The sequence below is a fragment of the Sphaerodactylus townsendi genome, linkage group LG01, assembly GCF_021028975.2.
Source record: "Sphaerodactylus townsendi isolate TG3544 linkage group LG01, MPM_Stown_v2.3, whole genome shotgun sequence".
Classification (NCBI taxonomy): Eukaryota; Metazoa; Chordata; class Lepidosauria; order Squamata; family Sphaerodactylidae; genus Sphaerodactylus; species Sphaerodactylus townsendi.
Genome location: NC_059425.1, coordinates 18,960,075 through 18,981,092, shown reverse-complemented (window position 1 = coordinate 18,981,092; position 21,018 = coordinate 18,960,075). Strand labels below are relative to the sequence as shown.

Below are 21,018 nucleotides of genomic sequence, written 5' to 3'. Positions count from 1 at the left end.
CTTTCGCTCCTGCAGCCGGGTCGGCATCCCGAAATGCTCGTGCACCCCTCGTCCTAGTAACACGATCTGCGCCCCCCTCCCCCCCCCAAAAAAAAATCTCGTGCGCCTCCAACCCCAGGTCGGGACAGCTGGGCTCCTAGCCAGTTTGGGCACTCCAGGATTGGCATCCCCCGCCGTCCCCGATCCGGCGCACACGCGAGCTTGTTTACACGCCGCGATCTTAACATAAAAAGGGCAACCCCCCCCCCCCCACAAAAAAGCCCGAGAGCCACGCGTCCCGGGGCGCCCCGCCGCGCCTGTCCCCAGCCTGCCCTCTCCAAAACCAGGTCATGAACCGAAACGCCGAGGCTCTCGGCCAGCACCCCGGGGGTCGTCTTGTCACTCCGGCGGGCGCCATCCGGAGGGTCGGGCACCCGCTCGGCCCCGCGACCCGAACCCTGCGCCCTCCCCGTGCCCGACCCAAAGGGAAGCGCCTCCGGATCGCGGAGTCTCCAAGGTCCCCGGCGCGCGCGCCAAAGGGGACCCACCCAGGGCCCCCAGCCCGCGGCACTCTCCCCGGGCGCCCGCCCGCCGGCCCGCCCGCATACCGTCGGTGAGGGGCAGCTCCACCATCTCCTCCTCTGCTCCGCCGTCCCCCATGGCCAGGCCGGCTTCCCTTCCTCGCCCTGCTCGGCTGCTGGTCTGCCTCCGCCTGGGTTACATGGTGCGGGCCCTGCGCTTCCTGGTGCAGCCAGCAGCCCGCTCGCCGCCGCCGCCGCCGCTGCTGCCGCCTCCAGGCCTGACTCAAGTGGTAGGAATGTGACAGCAAGAAAGAGGAGGGGGAGGCGGAGTGGAGCAGCGGAGCCGCCCCGGGGTGGGACACAGGACCCCCCTTCCTCCTCTAACGACCCCACACCAAAGCTGCCGGGCAGCCCCTCGGCCGGGACCAGCCCCCACCCCGCTCCGGCTGCTCCTGGGATCCCTGCCCAGCAAAGACATGCAACGTGCTTCTTGGGGAGAGGGACGACGGCGCCCCGTTGCGCCTCTTTGCAGCGCCTGGCAGGAGCCCGAGGATTCCGCACAGCGGATTTATAACGAGTTGCAGTCGTTATAAATGGGTCCGTTTTCCATTTGTAAAAAGGGGAAATAAGTTCGGCCTCTGCTGCACGTGCAGAACAATGCACTTTCAGTGCACTTTGCAGCTGGATTTTACAGTGTGGAATAGCAAAATCCACACTCCTCAAACAATTGCGAAAGTGAATTGAAAGTGCATTATCCTGCATGTGTGGAAGGGGCCTTTGTTTACAACTATTGCAACTGGTTACAAATGTGTCAGGCAGAATCCACTCAAGTCATTATGTTCAGTGACCAGGTGACCAGAGGGCCCTTCCATCAAATAGGAGGTCCATGTGCCAAGATGTTGCCCAGGTGGTGTGTGTTTTTCCCATTTAAAAATCGCCTTCTGTTGATTTAGGGCCTTTGAAAACTTGGAGACAGTTGTGGTTTTATTTACTTATTTATACTTTGCCTTTATATCCTGCCAATCTCCCAAAGGACTCGAGGTAGCTTTTTGAACAATATATGGGAAAAACATTTAAAACCAGTGCAAAATTACAAAATACAAGATATAAATGCTAAAACCAGATTAAAACAAGTTAAATTTCTTGATGACGTAAAAAAATCCTAAACAGTAAGGGAACTTTTAGTTTCCGTGTGTTACAAAAACTATCTCATCCTGGTTGTGTTGTGGGTATTCCCAGGACTCAGGTTTGCACCAGATTCCACCATATCACCTCCATCATACTGGATCTGACTGACAATATTTCAGTGTTACATATACATGACAGATGGATGTTTCAGAGGATAGCCGGGTTGGTCTGCAGTAGAACCAGTGGTGGGATTCAAATAATTTAACAACCAGTTCCAGTGGCGGGTTTCAAATAATTTAAGAACTAATTGGTTCTGGTGGGTTTTCCGGGCTGTTGTTTACAAGCACCATTTTAACAACTGGTTCTGCCGAAGTGGTGTGAACCTGCTGAATCCCACCACTGAGTAGAACAGTTAGATTCACGTCCAGTAGCGAGTGGAGACCAAGATGCTCTAAGGATGATTTTACATGGCGGATGGAAAGTACCATCAGGTTGCAGCTGACTTATGGCCACAGAGGTGTATCTAGGGAAAATGTAGCCCAGTTCAAAATCTGCCCCACCGCCCTGTATGGGTAGCTGCCCTCCCCCACCAGTGTATGGAGTATGAAGTCAGTGTTTGGACCCGGGGGGGGGGGGGAAGAAGGAGAGGTGTGGGGGGTGCTTTTCCGCGCCCCCCATGACTAAATGGCCATAGTCTGGGGACATTTGACCCCATATGTCCTCCTGGGTGGTACACCCCTGCTGGTAACAGCTTTCCAGGGTCTAAGGCAGATGTCTTTCATATCACCTCCTACCTGGTCCTTTTAACTGGAGATGCTGGGGATTGAACCCAGGACCTTCCGAATACAAAGGCAGAGGCTCTGCCACTGAGTCGCCCTTCGACAATACATTATGATTTTACTGTTTATTATTATTGTTCACTGCCTTGAGCCCTTTGGGGAGGGTGGTCTAGAAATTTAATAAATAAAGAAATAAACCTTCTCCAGATTAAGCATACTTAGTTCTCTAAACCGCTCTTCTTAGGGGGTGGAATCCAGACCTTTTACCATTTTAGTTGCCCTCCTCTGGATCCATTTCAGCTTGACAAAATCCTTCCACAATCCTTCAACACCGCAGCCTGAAACTCTGAACCAAACTTGCCAGGGGATGCGTGTAGATGTTAAAAAGCATCAGGGAGAGGATCACCCTGTGCGGCACCCCGGTGACATGATAGCCATGTTGAAATATTTGAAGGAATGTCGTGTTGAAGAGGGAGCAAGCTTGTTTTCTGCTGCTCCAGAGACTAGGACAAGAAGTAATGGATTTAAGTTACAAAAGAAGAGATTCCACCTGAAACAAATGCATCAGATCAATCTATGGGCTAAAAGTACAGTCTAAAATAGGCAAAGAGTGCTGTCAGTGCTGTCAAATGCCTTCATGGTATACAAGATCAGAAGTCCTGGTGATGCTGTAATAAGCTTTCTAATAATTGGCTAATTGGATCGGGCTCACCATACTTACCCATAACCTTGTTTATCCTTTTAGAGATAATTGATATTATAACATGGCTTGGTCACATGGGGCCTCCTTTGAGCGTAACGAGATGGTTGCGAAAATTAGAGGACCGGGAAGGACAAGGGACTCCCTCCTGCTTGTGGTCCTGCCACCACGCATGTCTACCCCTTTCCTGGATTCCTATGAAACCCATTGATTCTGTTTCTCTGGAAGATAATTCACTCTGCACCAAGCTTTCGTACACATCCTTGCACTCAGCTAAGTTCTTTTCCGTGATAGAGCATTACTGACTTTTAACTGCAAAAGAAGCAAGTGATTGGAACTTCACTCTTTACATTATTGCATCTTCACAGACGTTTCTGTTCAACTCCTTAGGGCACAACATATAAGCTACCTCACATTAAAAAGACTTGCCTAAGCTTCTTCCACGTAAAGATGATTCTCTCTGTAGTTGTGCTGGCTGCTGTAAATGCAGGGGCATTTGCACTGGCTACAGGGCATCTCATCCCCACGGAAATAAAATTTCCGGCACTTTCCTTGTTTTGGTGTTCAGTGTCCCATCAAGCCACTAGAGGGACTTTTCTGTTTTAAAAAAAATGATAGTGGCTCTATATTACAACAATAACAAGACAAGTGGATACATAAAATACATACAAAGTTAAAATGCAGCGCTCAATTTCCATTCTGGGGGGGCGGGAAAAGACTCTAGTCCTTTTGGTTGAGGAGTTATAAAGAGAAAGGTACTGGCTGCACATTTCTCCTTATAACCTGAACCAGAAGTAGTAGAGCAAGAGTGTCGAACTCGTTTGTTACAGAGGCCAGATATGATATAAATGTGACTTGGTCAAGCTGGTCCCAGTGAGGAAGGGGGCTACTTCTGCTTTGACTGTCAAGGCCGGAATGGGCTTACCAGCCAAAAGTGGCACTGGGGGAGGTGGTTGGCTTTCGGGGTGAGCGGGTGGGTGGGTGGCTGCCTCTGCTGGCAAGTCTACAGCAGTCTTGCCAGCCCAGATCAGCCAGGTGGTGGTGGTGAGCATAGAATCCTAGCGTTGGAAGAGACCCCAAGGGCCATCGAGTCCAACCCCCTGCAATGCAGGAAAACACAATCAAAGCACTGGGAAATGTGGCTGGCTCAGCTGGACAGCTTGCAATGGGTTCGCCAGCCCAGATTGGCACAGGGATGGGATGTGACTCGCCGGGACAGATTGGGAGCAGGCTGGGATGGCTGCCTAAACTGGTGAGCCAACAGTGGGCATACCAGGCCAGATCAGAAGTGGGGCAGAGTGGCTGCCAAGAATGGTGAGCCTGCAGCAGGGCGGGTTGGTTGTCTGGGCTGGCAATCCTGCCGTGGGCTTGCCAGGCCAAATCGAGAGTGGGGAGGGGTAAGATTGCCTCAGCTGGCCTGTGGGCCTAATAAGCCCTCTTCAAGGGACCAGATCTGACCCCATGGCTGCACATTTGACACTCCTACATTAGAGACTACTTTTTTAAAAAAAATGAAATGTGTACATTGAATGTACTGGGAATGTGTACATTGCTGTACTTCTCTAGTCCGTGTTCTTTTTCTAGGACAGAACAAAACAAAACTTGGTAACATACCAGAGGTGAGGAGTAACTTAGGGGAAATTTCATTACTTGGGAGAAGCTCTGATTCTGTTAGCAATGGCCGCTTTAAGATATCAGCCATTATCAGTACATTATCAGTACAAACACAAAATGCATTGTGTGAGGATGTTACCTATGCAGCCATAAAAACTGCAAAACATGTGACCACAAGCTAAATATGTTCCAACCCTCCCCCCCCCCCCCAATATCCAGGAACATCTACTTAAAGTCGTGTTTTCCAACCTTTTGGACGTCACCGTACCCTTGATCTCACTCTTCATATCTCACAGTACCTCTGCCATCCTCACCCCACCTCCCCTTCCCAGGGTGAAGGGAAGCATGGGGGGTGGGAAATGGCTGCTGACCTTGCGGCAGGCCCTGCCCCCTGGGCCAGCTCCATATCCTTGCTAGTGCCAGCGGGAGACACCACAAAAGTGAGGGGGAGCATTGCCATGGTACCGCTGGGACATGCTCACAGCACCCCAGGGTACCACGGAACCCTGTTTGGGAATTGCTGACTTCAAGCAAGGCACAGTGAAAATTTTGACTGAATTGACAAGTAAATACTTGAAACTCGCAGGTATTCATATTGGCAGTTGGCTTTTTCGTTGTTTTTGCAAACAGCAGTTGTTTGAAGGCCATTGGCTAAGCGGCAGAATGCAACTCCTACAGTCGGTTATGTGCGTACACAAATGCAAATGCCGTGTGGCTTTCAAAGATCATGAATCGTAGGTCTGGAAAACCAGATCCTATTGGAGGCCTGTTTGACCGTTTGTAGAAATTAACTGTTTTTCAAGCTTTTGGGGATTGGTGCAGTTCTGTCGTGAGCAGAACTGAACCTTTTTATGCCCACTTAACTCAGTGGGCTTAGAAGGGTGTAAGGATTGGAAATTAGCTATGTTAAAACAGAAGTTCTCATTTTTGCTAAGAGTTGGAAGCCCATGTCCTGGCAAATTAAGAGCCACAAAATATTTCCAAAATCTTGGCATTTGCTATAGGTATAATTTGTCATGGTCCTCACAGTGACAAGCAGTAACTACCTTGGCAAATACAAACATGACGGCAACATATTGCTTTTTCTACAGTAAAGGCAATCAATACATTCCTGCTGCCTTGAAGGTTTTTGACGCTAGGATTGGCTCCTTGTTTCTGTACGGTTCCCCCATTTGGATTTCGGCAATAAATAAATTGTCACAAAGGTGGAAGCCGTCAGACTAGTTAAGAATAGGCTCTTGGATCTTGATTTTCATTATTTGACTCTTGCATCCAAGACATCCTGCTCCCCGACTACATTATTAATCCCATGCGAGCGTGGAATTATGGCAACATATCTTCTTCTGCTGATTAATCCCACCCAGAGGAATGCTTTGGCTACTGCAAGATGTAACGCGTTGCCATCAGCTCTTCTGGAGGGAAGATTTAAGAATATAGAACATTCTAAAAGGGTTTGTTCTTGTGATCTGGTTACGGTTGAAACACTTGACCATTCTCTGTTTGTATGCCCTAAATATGATGAGATACGCATGAAATACATGAATTCCATTTTCTTGCAATGTTCTCAGTGGCAAGAGCGTTACAAGACACCCAACCTCCTGAACAGCTCTGATGTGCTCTTTTGTGAGATTGTTGCAGATTTTATACTGGAAATTAGTAATTTTAGCTGTGTTTTTTAAAATCTTGTTTTACTTTGAAATTTTGTCCTGTTTTGTATGCCAATAAAGGCTTGTTGTTGTTGACTGCACAGTTAACTATTCTTTTATTAATTCGGAATCTAAAATTCTATGTTATTGAGGGGCCATGAGAACCAGAACTGCTAATTTCATGGGAAATCTGTGATTGGGTTGCCTGGCGTTTTCATAAGAAGAATCCATATAGGGTTGTTTAGATCGAGGCCATATCATGCCATGGGGGGACTTCCCCCCCCTTCAGCCTCATTCCTGTTTTTTCCAGTAGAATTGTACCCTCCTGGGCTGCTGTTAACTACAGTAAGCAAACATAGGGTGTGGGGTGTGGACACACATTATAGGTCAGTGGTGGCGAACCTTTGGCACTCCAGATGTTATAGACTACAATTCCAATCAGGACTACAATTGGCCATGCTGGCGGGGGCTGATGGGAATTGTAGTCCATAACATCTGGAGTGCCAAAGGTTTGCCACCACTGTTATAGGTACTTGTGTCTTTCTGTTGCAGTTGTTAAGTCCAGAGAGGAAGACAATTTATGTCAAGTAAACAGTTGATAGGGAAGGAAAGCAGCATGGTATCCCATGGTGGCGAACCTTTGGCACTCCAGATGTTATGGACTACAATTCCCATCAGCCCCTGCCAGCATGGCCAATTGGCAGGGGAGCTGAGAGAGTGGGGCTTATCAATGTAGTCCATAACATCTGGAGATACTCGATGGTCACTCCTGCCACCACTGATTGACAAACCAAGTTCATTAGATCTTAGAAACTAAACAGGGTCTAGGGTGGCCAGCCCCCAAGTGGGGCCTGGAGGGTTTCTGGTATTACTGATGATTTCCAGGCAACAGGGATCAGTTCTCCTGGAGAAAATGGCAGCTTTGGAGGGTGAACTCTATGGCATTGTACGCTACTGAAGTCCTTCCCTTCCTCAAGCCTTGCCATCTGCAGGCTCCACCCACAAAGTCTCCAGGAATTGCCCAATCCAGACCTGGCTACCCTAGCACGATCTCTATTTGAAATGGTGACCACCAAACAGGGACATATCTACAGAAAATGGCGCCCAGGGCAAGCGCTGAAATTGTACCCCCCCCCCCCCAAATCTGACAGGTCTTCCCCATCTTGGAACCAGCAGACAGGTCTACCATTGCTTTCAATCATGGGTAACCAGCTCTCTGGAGCACTGGTCTATCCACCATTTTGGGCCTTTCCCCACTTACCTTAAGCCCCGCACTACTCTCCTCAGAGTATACGGGGAGTCCCCTAGCCTCCCCACTTGACTTGGGAGGCCGGGTGACAAGCGCCTTAGCCGCCTTAATCAATGCTGCAGCTATGCATACACCCCTCGGTCTGCCCGGCGGCATCCCAAGGCGGCACTTTCTTGTAAGCCAGTAGCCTTGTGATGGCTACCCCTTGCACTCACGCAGGGGCGTCATGGGGATGCCCGGGCACACGCCAGGGATGCCGCGCACTGAGAGCAGCGCGCCACATAGAGGGGATCATGGAGAGTGGGGAAATGCCCTAAGAAGAATTGGTAGACCTGGCCTTGATGGGTAGACCAGCCCTCCACAAGTGGCAGTGGCTTCCGGCTTTGCAATGTGGCAGCCTGGGCACACCTAGGCAAGCAGTGCCCAGGGCGCACACTCTGGCTTGCCCCACCCTACATACTCCCTTTTCACCCAGGACAACTGCAGAGTAAGGCATGTGAAGCCCACCTCACAGCCTGCACCTCACTTGCCAGAGAAAACCCTTGCTGGGTGACTTGATGGCACTTTGCACCCACACAAACAGTGATTAAGGAATAAAAGTTGGGTTGTCCAAATACCTGGTTATCGATGTCATCTAGAGAATTATTGTGGCTAAGGTTAAAGAGCACACACGCTGAAAGGGAGACCCTGAGGAGAGCAGACAGAAAGCAGGAAGGCAAGGGGAAGTACTCAAAGAATATTTTGATTGTGACAGGTTCTCAGAACAGGAAGGAAGTGCTTGCGCAAGAGATGGAGAAAGCACAAACCAGGCTCAGGGAAAGCCCTGCCTTTGGTGCGCACTGGAAGGAGAGCTCATGCAGCGGAACCGCTCAAAGGGAGCTGGAAAACACCACCCCACCCTGACTCAAGTCTTATCTCCTCATCAAATCAGCTAGGAGATCTTTGCCCGCTTATACACTTCAAATAGGTGAATTTGAGGTGAGTGGAAAAGAGCTGTCAAAGTCACAGCTGATTTATAGTTTGACTCTGGAGGTTTCCTATAAGGCAGAAGAAGATGTTCAGAGAAGTGGACATTTGCTCTTGCCTGCCGCAGTGTGGAGCTGACAGTGTGGGCTAGAGAGTTCTGAGAGAACTGTGACTGGCCCAAGGACACCCAGCAGGCATCATGTGGGGGAGTGGGGAATCGAACCCGGCTCTCCAGATTAGAATCTGCCAATTTCAACCACTACACTCTACTGGCTCTCACCACTTGAAATACAGGGATAACAACATTGATATAGTTTGCAAGGCTATTATAAGAGGTAGAGATAATGAATGTGAAGCAATTGGAACATTTGAAAGGCAGGCATCATTATTAAGAACAATAATACAATTTATATTCTCTATTGTTATTTAATAACTCGAAAAATTGAGAGATTGTTGACCCCGGGACAAGAAGAGGCAGGGTCAGAACAGAACCAGGATTGGCCCTTGTCTTTTCTTGGCCCTGTTTGTATAAAGTTTGCCACCACTCCTGGGGCTCAGAATTTTTTTTTACTTCAGTTAGTTTTTTTTTTTGGGAGTTGCAAACTTGTACTAAAATACCAACAAAAGAGACAAATTAGAAATTATTTGCTTTATTTTAAATACGTTATTTAGTGCAGGGGTGTGTTTTCTCCCCACCCCCCAAGCAAAAGGAGTACATCAGTAAACTCTCAGGCTATGAAATCTGGTGGCTAGGAGAGACTGGGCACTAGACCTTTATGCCATGTTTTGTAAGGCCGTTTCCCCACTCCTCCCATTTGATACGCGAGACTACTTTCATGGCAAGTAAACCCTGATCAGCAGCACTCCCCATAATTAGCAGCGGTAGAGCGGTGGGCGCGAGCCACCCTGGTCCCCAGAGCTCTTCCAACCCGTTGAAGCGTTAAGCGTCATTCCCACTCCTGACTTTTGCAAGAGGCGTCTTTAGGAAAAAGCCCCTACGTAAAGCGGGAGGCGCTGCTCCTTTATAGTGGCCCACTTCCTCACTTTAAAAAAAAGCAGAGGCAAAGCGGTTTTTTTAAGCTTCCGGGTGTTTTTGAGCACACAGTCACACTCCCCACTGCGGAGTAGTTGTCAAGGGGTTTCCCGAAATGGCTGTTCCGGACAGGGAACAGAGAATGGCCGTAAGCCCTTCAAAGAGGAGTTGTGGGAATTGGCGGTCGGGGGCAGCTAAAGACGTATTTGTTGTCGCCCGCTCCAGTTAAGTGGGAGTGCAGCTGGAACCCAGCGTTACTTCAGGCCGAGTGAGTGCACAACTCAAAATGTGAGTAGGGAAGCAGCCAGTGGCTGTTGGGTATCCTTTACCGTCCAAATCAGTCCATATAGGCCGGGGCTCAAGCCAATCAGAGAAAAAGAGATCCGCATTTTCTGACGCCCCTTTGAGGAAGACTTAAGCGAAGCTTTGGAAGGACACAAGCGCTGCGCTCAGGGGTTGCCTGAACTTCAGCTGAAAAGCCAGCTTAGTTCAAAGCTGAGACATGGTTTGCGCCAGCTTTTTTTTTTTTTTTTTGAAGTGGGGAAACAGCCCAAGATGCTAGTATCAGGAAGGGTCTTTAAAAGTCAAACCCAACCGCCATAGCTAAATTAAGAAATTTGCCCCTGATGGGCACCAGCTTAGATGGTTTTCAGAAGGAATGAGACAGGCTGGATGGAATATGACTATCACAGGCCACTAAATCTTAATGGAACCTCCATGTACAGGGGCAGTTTACCTGCAAATACCACTTGCTATGTACCAACAACATAAGAGGGCTGTTGCATTCAGACCTGCTTGCAGACGTCTTGGATTAATTCTGGATTCAAAACAGGGGTTGGATTCAAACAGCTTTTCAAAGAATGAGAAAGAAAATAGGAGTCCTCTTTGACTACCAAAAAGTATGCTGAGAATCACAGGAGTTGCATATACATAAGCTGTGTAGGATACAGGCTGTAGTAATTGGGCAAGATTAGCTAAAAAAACTGGTCGGATCCATATATCAACACACAAGGCACTGGACAATTGCCTGGAAGTATACAGCCCGTCCACAGAGTGTGCTTTATACAGCCTTTATGGACTTAAAGGCAGCATTTGACTCTATTGCTAGAGAGCGTGTCTGAGCCAAACTTTATACATCCTCCATTGATCTCAGACTTTTGTATTTAATCCAGTTATTACATAATGAATCCCACGGAGAGAAGAAGAGGAGAGTTTGAATTTATACCCCACCTTTCTCTCTCCTGCTTAAAGAGGAGACTCCAAGGTGGCTAGACGAAGCTCCTTTCACCTCCTTTTCCTCGCCCCACAACAGACACACCTTATTGCAGTAGGTGGTAGGGCTAGAGAGGGATTCTGAAGAGTCACCCTTGCTTAGCAGAAGGGATGCAGGATGCAGAAAGCATCTAGTTCCTGGATAAGCCACTCTGCCACTCCAGGTGGAGGGTAGAATCAAACCTGGTTCTCCAGATTAGAATCCACCTGCTCTTAACCACTACACCACTGGCTCTCACCACAAGCATAGCTTGTGTTTCTTGTAGCCTTCAGTGGCAACTGACAAAGGACATCCAGAAGTGTGAAGTAGGGTTACTGACTGGCTCCCCTCTAATTTAACCTGTATGTTTGGTGATGGTGGTGGAAAATGCTGTCAAGTTACAGCTAATATATGCTGGCTTTGGAGGGTTTTCAAGGCAAGAGATGAATAGAAGTGGTTTGCCATTGCCTGCCTCTCCATAGTGACCCTGGACTTCCTCAATACTCTCCCATCCAAGTACTAACCAAGGTCGACCCTTCTTAGCTTCTCAGATCTGCTGAAATCATGTCAGCAAGGGCCATTTGCGTGAGGCAGAGCACTGGGAAACGGTGAATTCCCTGTCCTAGCTACCAGTCAGATCCCATTGTAACTCCAAACAGATGATACTGTCTTATCTAGGTCTCTTGTGGGTCTGTGTAGATCACTAGCGGCATTTCAGAACTGCCGAGGCCTTGGTGATAAACTATGAAAAGTCTTTTAAGTTGTGATGTTTCTAACATCTTCTCAGCCCAAGCAGTTCTCCTGGAAACGGAATAATCAGCCAATTGAGCAAGTGTCCCAGTTTTGCTATCTAGGTATTCTTTTCAAAGCTTCTCTCTCTTGGAAAGCTCATATAAGAGTGTTCTCTGCTTTCAGTGGCCAGTTCCTCAGAGACTGTTCATCTCAGGGTGGGGGGAGGGTTCTCTGCTGGAGGTCAATATGTCTCAGCAGCAATTCAAGTCTTTCAGGCTAAAGGGCTGTCTCAGCTTTTATGTGGTGTGGCCATTTGGATTACTGGAATTGATAGTTTATTGATTGACCTTTGGAGGTTTTTCTTTGGAAAATCAGCTGAGTTCCTCATCAGCTCTTTCCGCACAAACCGTTTCAAACATTTTGATGCAGGAAATAAAACGATTCCTCTGTGGAATTCTGCATTGTTTTTACCCTCTTTGGTTCCCAAAACGTTTTATTGGCAGCATTAAAATGTTTTAAATGAATGCAGTTTTAAGACACTTCGGCCCTTTCCGCACACGCAAAATAATACGTTTTCAAACCACTTTCACAACTGTTTGCAAGTGGATTTTGCTATTCTGCACAGCTTCAAAGAGCACTGAAAGCAGTTTGAAAGTGCATTATTCTGCATGTGCGGAATGAGCCTTCGTTAGCTGTAATGTTTTCAAAACGGCTTTGCCTGTGTGTTCTCTTGAAGACGTTTCCCACATCTCTCTGCAGTCCCCAGACTTTCTCCTCTGCGCCATTTTCTCAGCTCACTCTCCATTTCCCCTTGCCTATTTTTGGAGCATTTCAGCAGTTTCTTCGGTTTTGGGGGAGTTAATCTTTGAAGGATGGAGTGTAGAAGGTGCAGAGAATTACAGTTCCCTGTTGCGAAGCACTGAAGCATCGATTCCACGACCAACTAAAAAAAATGGGTGTGTGTGTGTGTGTGTGTGTCACAAAATAGCAACCAGGAATCATTTTGAGGGGTGAGTGCGGACATACATTGTGGTAAAGGGCGGGGGGGTCCGAAAACATTTTAGAAACATTTTGGGGATTTGTGTGGAAAGGTCCATTGTGCTGTCTCTAGTAGGTTTCCTTCCCTCTTACAGTCAGATCCTTGGGATAGAATAGATTAATCTTGAGCCCATGAATTAAGCATGATCTTCCTTGAAGTCCTTGAAAATCAGCTGTCATGTTCAGCATTTGTTGTTGGGGGAGCAGAAGCGGAGTTCCCGTCCCTCTGCCATGTGATGGTTCCAACAGTGGAAGCTGGAAAGATTTGGACAACTCCCACTCTGAATTGTCAGGGGTTGTGGCTTTTAGGGGCCTGCTCTTCTTCACCCAGGGGCGGTCCTGGACAGAAGTGAGAGAAATGCAATTATTAACTAGCTGGACAATATAGATATAACAGCCAGTGATGAGTAGTGGTTAGAGGGTTGGACTAAAATCTTGGTGACCCAGGTTCTAATTTCCATTCAGCCCTGAAGCTCTCTGGATGGCCTGGGGCTGGTCATTCTCTCATAACCTAGCCTTCCTTACAGGATTATTGTGAGGATCTATTGAGGCACAGGTGTCAAACTCACGGCCCTCCAGATGTTATGAACTACAGTTCCCATCATCCCCTGCCAGCATGATGCTGGCAGGATGACTATCGGATCACAATGACTATAATTGAGGAAAAGGAGAATGAGTGGGCCTGTAAGACAGAGCTGTTCCACCAGGCATATGGTTGAGGCATTTACAGTTTCCTATTTATGGTCACTCTCTCCCCGTCCCTTATTGGTCTGGGTTTACTGATTGGGATGTAATTTCTGAATTTTTAGCTTACTGTAAGATTTTTAGTTACCGCCTATGTTTTAACGAATTTAATTGTATTTCATGTATTTATTGTATGTTTTATGTATTGAAAGCCACCCATGAGGGAAAGGGTGGCATATAATTTGAAATAATAATAATTTGCACAATTCTACTCTGATACATCACAACATCCTAGGCCTCTGGGTGAGGCTTGAATTGTAATTTAGAAAGTTTTATTGATTATTGATTGGATGGAGCTTATGTTATTTGTTTTCTGTGTTGTATGATTTGCTCCTTTATTCAATATTGTATGAATTTTATGCTGTACACCCCCTGGAGCCCTTCGGGGATCGGGCGGTATAGAAATCCAACAAACAAACAAATAAATAATGAAAGGCCAACAACCAGCCAAAGAACTGGCAGCTGTGATATTAAACAAAATTTAGTAGTAGTAGTAGTAGTAGTAGTAGTAGTAGTAGTAGTAGTAGTAGTAGTAGTAGTAGTAGTAAAAACATAAGAACAAGCCAGCTGGATCAGACCAGAGTCCATCTAGTCCAGCTCTCTGCTACTCGCAGTGGCCCACCAGGTGCCTTTGGGAGCTCACATGCAGGATATGAAAGCAATGGCCTTCTGCGGCTGTTGCTCCCGATCACCTGGTCTGTTAAGGCATTTGCAATCTCAGATCAAAGAGGATCAAGATTGGTAGCCATAAATCGACTTCTCCTCCATAAAATCCTGTCCAAGAAGCCCTTTTCAAAAGCTATCCAGGGTTGAAGTGGCCATCCCACCACCTCCTGGCTGTGCAGCATATTTCCAAACACCAAGTCACCACTGGATTGCGTTGAAGAAGTGTTTCCTTTTATTAGTCCTAACTCTTCCCCCCAGCATTTTCAATGGATGCCCCCTGGTTCTAGTATTGTGAGAAAGAGAGAAAAATTTCTCTCTGTCCACATTTTCTACCCCATGCATAATTTTATAGACTTCAATCATATCCCCCCTCAGCCGTCTCCTCTCCAAACTAAAGAGTCCCAAACGCTGCAGCCTCTCCTCATAGGGAAGGTGCTCCAGTCCCTCAATCATCCTTGTTGCCCTTCTCTCCACTTTTTCTATCTCCTCAATATCCTTTTTGAGATGCGGCGACCAGAACTGGACACAGTACTCCAAGTGCTCACAGTACTCTAGTAGTAGTAGTAGTAGTAGTAGTAGTAGTAGTAGTAGTAGTAGTAGCAGCAGCAGCAGTAGTAGCAGCAGTAGTAGTAGTAGTAGTATTTGCTGCCCTAAGCTCCTGGCAGGAACAGTGGGATAAAAATGTGATTGGCCGGGCATAATCTTTTCTTTTACTTTTAGCATCTAACAGTGCTATTTTTATAGTACAGTTCGATCCTGAGGGAAGTCAGTTTGTGGTTTACATTGATGCTACTTTGGAATGTTACAGGTTCATTCCTCCCCAGAACTTTCCTAACCCTGACAATTCTTACCTCAGAGTTTCTATGTCTGGGAGCTTCCATGAATTTCCCCAACATTTTCAGGCCTGTGCTGTGGGCACATTTGGAATTATGTCACAGAGTGGTGGGTACAACCACAAAATGGTCACCATGAGGAGACAGAGGAAAGCACACACAGAAACCCCAAATGCTGGGGATATGAGCAATTTTTAAAATTGCACTGGGAAAGAGGAGTATGAGAGAAAATAAAATCAATATCATAGTGACAGCTGCTGCCAAAATAATGTAATTTCAATTTGCTCAGTCAATCTCCACTGGCCAATCAGAAGCCAGGCTTAGCAGGAAGCCCAGTTAGCCCAACTCATTTTCTGAAAATACTTGGCAGCCACCAGGAAAGCTACGTCATTCCTTCATGGTGTCCACAGGCACCATACTGGGGGTCCTACACCATGGGTGAAACTCCTGGGTGAGACTGATCTAAACAGATCATGCATAAAAGTTCTAACTGCTTAACATTTGTGATCACTCCCTCAGCTTTACAGTCATCCTCTGAGAGAAGCCATAAACACCTGCAATTTGCAGGTGGAGGTTAAAGGTCGTCCAGAGGGCCTGCAGCTGAAAAATGTGACACAGGCCTGACCCGTGACCCCACCAAACACACAACTCACTGGGCATGCAGCTAGATAGCTATGTAATAATAACCCTCATGTTTTTAAAGTCTAAGACAGGCAGCTAAACCAGGAGGCTTGCTGATATCCTAATGGGCTACTGCACATGGTTGGGCTTTGTTCAGTGTTGTACACCCCAAATTGTGCACTTCAAATTGTGCACTTCAAATTGTGCAGTTCACACCATCCTTGTGCTGTGGGATCGTTGGATGAAATTGGTCACATCAAACGTCGTCAGGCCTCCGTTCTCTATCGTAAAATGGAATCACTCTCACAGGGTTTGTGAGATTTGGATTTGTGGGGTCCAAATAGCACAGTTCTAACTTCTGTTTTTTCATAATGGATGAGAGAAACAGAACCTCCCAAAAGATGTAGTGTCTGTTCAGTGTGTTAGGGAAACAGCTTATCCAAATGTAGTTTTACCGGATGTGGATGCGCATGTGCAGGCAGCCACAGGAGCGCACTGCCTTCTGGGGTGCTCCCGTTTCCCACCCTGTGACAAGGCGGGAAACGGGAGCGCCCCAGAAGGCCGGGCGCTCCTGCGGCCGCATGCGCACGTGGGAGGCTGCCACACTGCCTTGCGCCCCAGAAGGCAGTGCGGCAGCCTTCCAAAAATCGGGACACTTGAAAAAACCCGCAGGACGTGGGACAAATTGTTTTAAGGTGGGACTGTCCCGCCAAAAGCGGGACATCTGGTCAGCCTAACATAGTGTCATGATATGACAATGCATCAATTGCTGATTTTTTAAAAATTGGAAACACTCCCAGAAGTGGGGGGAGATGGCCACTGCTGGGGGAAAGAGCAGGGAAAATGCAGGCAACTCTTTTGTGTGGAAGTCCTGTTGGTTCTGCATTGGCAGCTACTGTAGAACAGGGAAACCTCACCAGATTGTCCCCACACGGGAAACATCCTGCATTTTGGAATGTTGCTGCCCAATTGCTGCACCATGAAGCAGGGACGTAGCTGCCAAAAATGGAGCCCAGGACAAGCAGAACGGCTCACCTTGGTCACGTGGGGGTGCGTTTAGAGCCAGTGTGGTATAGTGATTAAGAGCAGGTGCACTCTAATCTGAAGAACCGGGTTTGATTCCCCGCTCTGCCACTTGAGCTGTGAAGGCTTATCTGGTGAACCAGATTAACTTGTGCTCTCTAGCACATGCTAGTTGGGTGACCTTGGGCTAGTCAGAGTTCTTCGGAGCTCTCTCAGCCCCACCCACCTACCTCACAGGGTGTTTGTTGTGGAGGGGAAGGAAAGGAGTTTATATGGCCCTTTGAGTCTCCTTATAGGAGAGAAAAGGGGGATATAAATCCAAACTCTTCTTCTTCTTTAGTGGGCTGTCCCCCTCATATGCAACTGTCCCTTGCCCCTGGCAGAGCCAGCAGTATAAAGCTGAAGCAGGTCAGACCGACTGCCCAATTCAGTGCTGGGCTCCTTGTGGCTGAGTTGAGCTTTAAACTGCAATTTAAAGCTGGACTTGGCCAAGCTGAGCACAGCATTGAACAGGCCCCCCTGCTCCTGAATTCCATGTGGAGTTCAGGGCAGGTGAGCCCAGGTGAACACTAGACAGGGGCAAAATTGCGAGGGAGCGGGGCTGTCAAACACGCCCCCCAAGTGGCGCCAGGAGCTGCAGCCCCTTGTGCCCCTCCCTCATTACACCACTGCATGAACTTCTGTTCTTGCCAACCTCTCGCCCTCCTGTCCCTCCTCACCTCTCTCCTCTTGGCTGCTTGTGGAAACCTGTCTCGGGAGTTGCCATTCAGCTGAAGCGACCACGGCATACTCTTCTTGGGAACCCCCCAGCATTCCGAGTCGCCGCTGACGGAACCGCTGGCGGGGTGTGCTTAGGCCCTCTCCATTCCGGGGCCCTGGTGACTCCAGGACATGTATGCGGGAACTGAGCCTGCGTCGTCGGAGGCGCACCTGGTGGGCATCGATGAGGCTGAGGGTGCTGCTGGCTTTGAACAGGAGGGCTGGTGAGCTAGGAGCGCTGGAAGCTGCACGTGAGGGAAACGGGGGAGAGAGGAGAACCAAGTTATGGCAAGAATGAGCGAGAGCAAAGGAAACAGTGAAGCTGGACAACTTGCGAGGTTTGAGTGCTAAAAAAAAATTGTGGCCATTTTAGCAAGCAAGCTTAGTCCATAACATTCAGGGCAGTTAGGGATGCCAGCCTCCAGGTGAGCCTGGACATCCCCTAGAATTACACATCATCTCCAGACTATAGAGATCAGGTCGCCTGGAGAAAAGTGGATGCGAAGAAGAAGAAGAAGAAGAAGAAGAAGAAGAAGAAGAAGAAGAAGAAGAAGAAGAAGAAGAAGAAGAAGAAGAAGAAGAAGAATTTAGATTTATACCCTCCCCATTCTCTCCTGTAAGGAGACTCAAGGGGGCTTACAATCTCTTTTCTCTTCCCCTCCCCCCCCCACAACAAAACCCTGTGAGGTGGGTGAACTGAAAGAACTCAAAAGAACTGTGACTAGCCCAAGGTCACCCAGCTGGCATGTGCTGAAATGCACAAGCTAATCTGGTTCACCAGATAAGTCTCCACAGCCCAAGTGGCAGAGCGGGGACTCAAACCCAGTTCTCCCGATTAGAGTGCACCGGCTGTTAACCAGTACACCATGCTGGCTGCTATGGAGGGTGAACTGTATGGCCCTGTGCCTCACTGAGGTTCCTGTCCTCCTCAAGCTCCATCCCCAAGTCTCCAGGAGTTCCCCAACCTACAGTTGGCAACCCTACGCCCCCACCCCTTCCACAGGTGGCCAGGAGGGACCTAAGGGTAGTACATCAGTCAGCGCTAAAAAAATACATTCTCCGTCAAAAAGGATGGAATTATGCAACCTGTATACATTATGCAAATTTATTCTATTTCGGCTCATCATAGGGAAGTCCAAGGAACTATGAAGCCCCTCCTTGTTCAGCAGAGCAGGGAGTCCAAGTATGGCTGCCAGTCTCCAAATGGGGCTTAGAGATCTTGTAAGGAATTCCATAGACGCAGAAATAAAAGGCTTTGGTAGTAAAAGTCCATTTATTAAGACATCTTAGAAGCTCCAAGTACTGCCTTGATGTGAATAGCACTTCCATCAGAAGCTGGAGGTTATAATACCATTCCACCATCCCTTTGCTTTGTAGGAGCAGACTTCATCTCAGCCCTTAAGATAAAGTCTCCGCCCGATGCATCTGGCCCCATCGCCCGGGCTGTAGAATGCACTCAAAGGTTACTTCACCATCAACACCTGTGGATGCTTTACACTCTGCCTCCCCCTAAAGAGCCCCCTTCCCCAAGGTTTATGCGGAAAGCGGTGAAGAAGCAGAAGCCAAATTAGAGCTTCAATATTTTGGGGCCAGCCAGTGGTCTCTGAGGAATATCCCACCCAAGAGACTAAGCTCCTTGCAGGTTGTTTGATGCTTGAGAGTCCCAGGATAGCGTCCAGTTGTGGTGCTTGTATCCAATAATAGTGGGAGGGAGCCTCTCCAGTGGTGTTACCAGGCATCGAGGAAATGAGGCCTCCTTGAGCAAGCTGGGAATGGAAGACAGGATGAATGTTACTAGAGAGTTAAGAGCAAATCTAGCGAACAGTGAACATCGTAAATCACTTTGGTAATCTGAAAGGTCCACAAATCTCTTATGAAGTTTGGAGAAGAGACATGCACGTCTCTATGAGATTTTTTTGTAGATAAATACCCAGAATCCATGAAATCTGGCGGTGTTTATCCGCTTCACTGGTTTAGGAGTCCTTTGCTTCTGTAGGCGGTCTGGACCGACTTCCATCGACAGGGGATGAAATCCATTGTTGAAATTCTGGGGGGTCCAAAGCTGCTATACGGGTAGTTGTAGCGGCGGAAGGAGCGACCAGACCACAATTCAAGGGTTTTCTTTGTACTACTATGGAACCCGCATTGTTGTAAGTACTCCATAGCGGAGATGGCTCGCGCAATTAATGCTGGTGGTGGTTGGTGTAACAAGCGTAAATACTAGAGTTCTGTTACGTTCTCGTCTAGCCGTCACTTTGAAGCGTGGTAGAGGCGGCCCGGCGGCAGGCTCTAACAACTTAAAGCAGCTTTCCAGAACAGAGATGAATTAGGGCCTTGATGGAGAACCACCTTATGAAGCGGAATGGAAATTGATGCAAACATGTTGAATCATAGCCATAACAGGAGGCCGAGGAGGGATGGAAGCACATGGAATAAAATGGGCATAGAGAGCAGTCTACCACCACCCATAAAACCATTCACCCATGACTTTCGAACCGATCTGTAATGAAAATCCATGGAGATGACTTCCAAAATTTGCGGGAAGCTACGGGAGAGTTTCAATGATCCATAGAACTTTCCGGGATGGTTTGGCTTCTGCACAAACCAGAGCAGCCTTTAATGTAAGCCTCAATGTCTTTCGCATTCTGGCGCCACCAGAACTACCGGCGGAGCTAAGGTGCGAGTTTCAAAAAACCAAAATGTCAACCCAGGCAGGCATGGTGGCAGAAATACAAGGTGCTTGCGGAGGCCGTACCAACAATTCCCCTCATGAAACTCATTCTCAGCGAATTGGGAGTCCCTTCCGGCGGCTGGAGCTCATGCAGCCGCTATCCTCCAGATTTCCATGGAAAGGAGAGCGAGACTAGAGCAGGGGTGAAGGAGGTGGACGTTTGGGGCGTGGTGACAGCCAACCCCAACTGGGAGAGAACAGTGCGTGGGAATGTCTACATAGGCAGCTCAACCCCCTCCAGATTGTGCTGAGAGGCGATCCAGCCAGTTGTTAGTTTTCCCAGGAAAAATGGACTGTAAAAGCGAGAAAGAAATGCGGCCCAGCAGAGTTGTTTCTTGGACATCTTGAGGGTGGAAAGAGGCACCAGGTTTTATGATCCGATAGGCTTGAAAGGGTGCCGAAAGCTATCAACCAGTGAAAGCCAGAAGTGGAAGTCACTGCTTTGATAGCGCGGTCTCACTTGTCTCAGTCCAGTTGAGTTCGGCAGAAGGTACACAGACAAATAAACACCGGAGTTCAGTCTACCATCTTTGTTTTCTGCAGCAGGGCTGCCCAAATTAACGTCCGGCGTCCGTGAACCCTGAAGCGGGAGATCTGGGTCAAGGTGCTTTAGGATGGAGTTCGGTGAATGCTTATGAATTTTAATAGTTGAAGGCTGACGACATTCCTCAGACCAGAAGGGGGGCGGGCTTAGCCGGACGAGGTGAATCTTACCCTTGAATTAAGTAAGAGGTCTGGCAGGAGGAGAAGTCAGTTCAACAAATTGGGGTATAAAATCGATAGAAATTAGCAAAACCGAAGCGACTGGAGTTCTTTGCGGTTTGGTGGGGGGCGAAGACCATTGGAGGACCTGCGTCAATTTTAACTAGGATCCATTTTAAGCCCTGGTGAGATCAGTAACCCAAATAGTCAATGGGAGTCCTGATGAAAACAGCATTTGGAAGTTTGGCAGAGAGAGTTGTCAAGCAAAGCGTTTCAATACCTCTCGGACCCAATGTTTCAAA

General features: G+C 48.1%; 2 protein-coding genes across 2 annotated transcripts in view; both read right to left on the bottom strand.

The window, feature by feature from the left end:
- RPS6KA4 (ribosomal protein S6 kinase A4) overlaps positions 1 to 851 on the bottom strand; it is a 51,164-nt gene extending 50,313 nt beyond the window's left edge. Inside the window, 1 exon segment of the mRNA XM_048512345.1 lies at positions 588 to 851. Within this exon segment, the coding sequence (XP_048368302.1) occupies positions 588 to 639 (52 nt within the window). The 5' untranslated portion in view covers positions 640 to 851.
- An 11,762-nt stretch (positions 852 to 12,613) lies between these two features.
- CCDC88B (coiled-coil domain containing 88B) overlaps positions 12,614 to 21,018 on the bottom strand; it is a 62,981-nt gene continuing 54,576 nt past the window's right edge. The window contains exons 24-25 of the mRNA XM_048504204.1: positions 17,244 to 17,528; positions 12,614 to 12,976 (exon numbers count right to left, since the gene is read on the bottom strand). Coding sequence (XP_048360161.1) covers positions 12,927 to 12,976; positions 17,244 to 17,528 — 335 coding nt within the window. The 3' untranslated portion in view covers positions 12,614 to 12,926. The remainder of the gene's footprint in view (positions 12,977 to 17,243; positions 17,529 to 21,018) is intronic.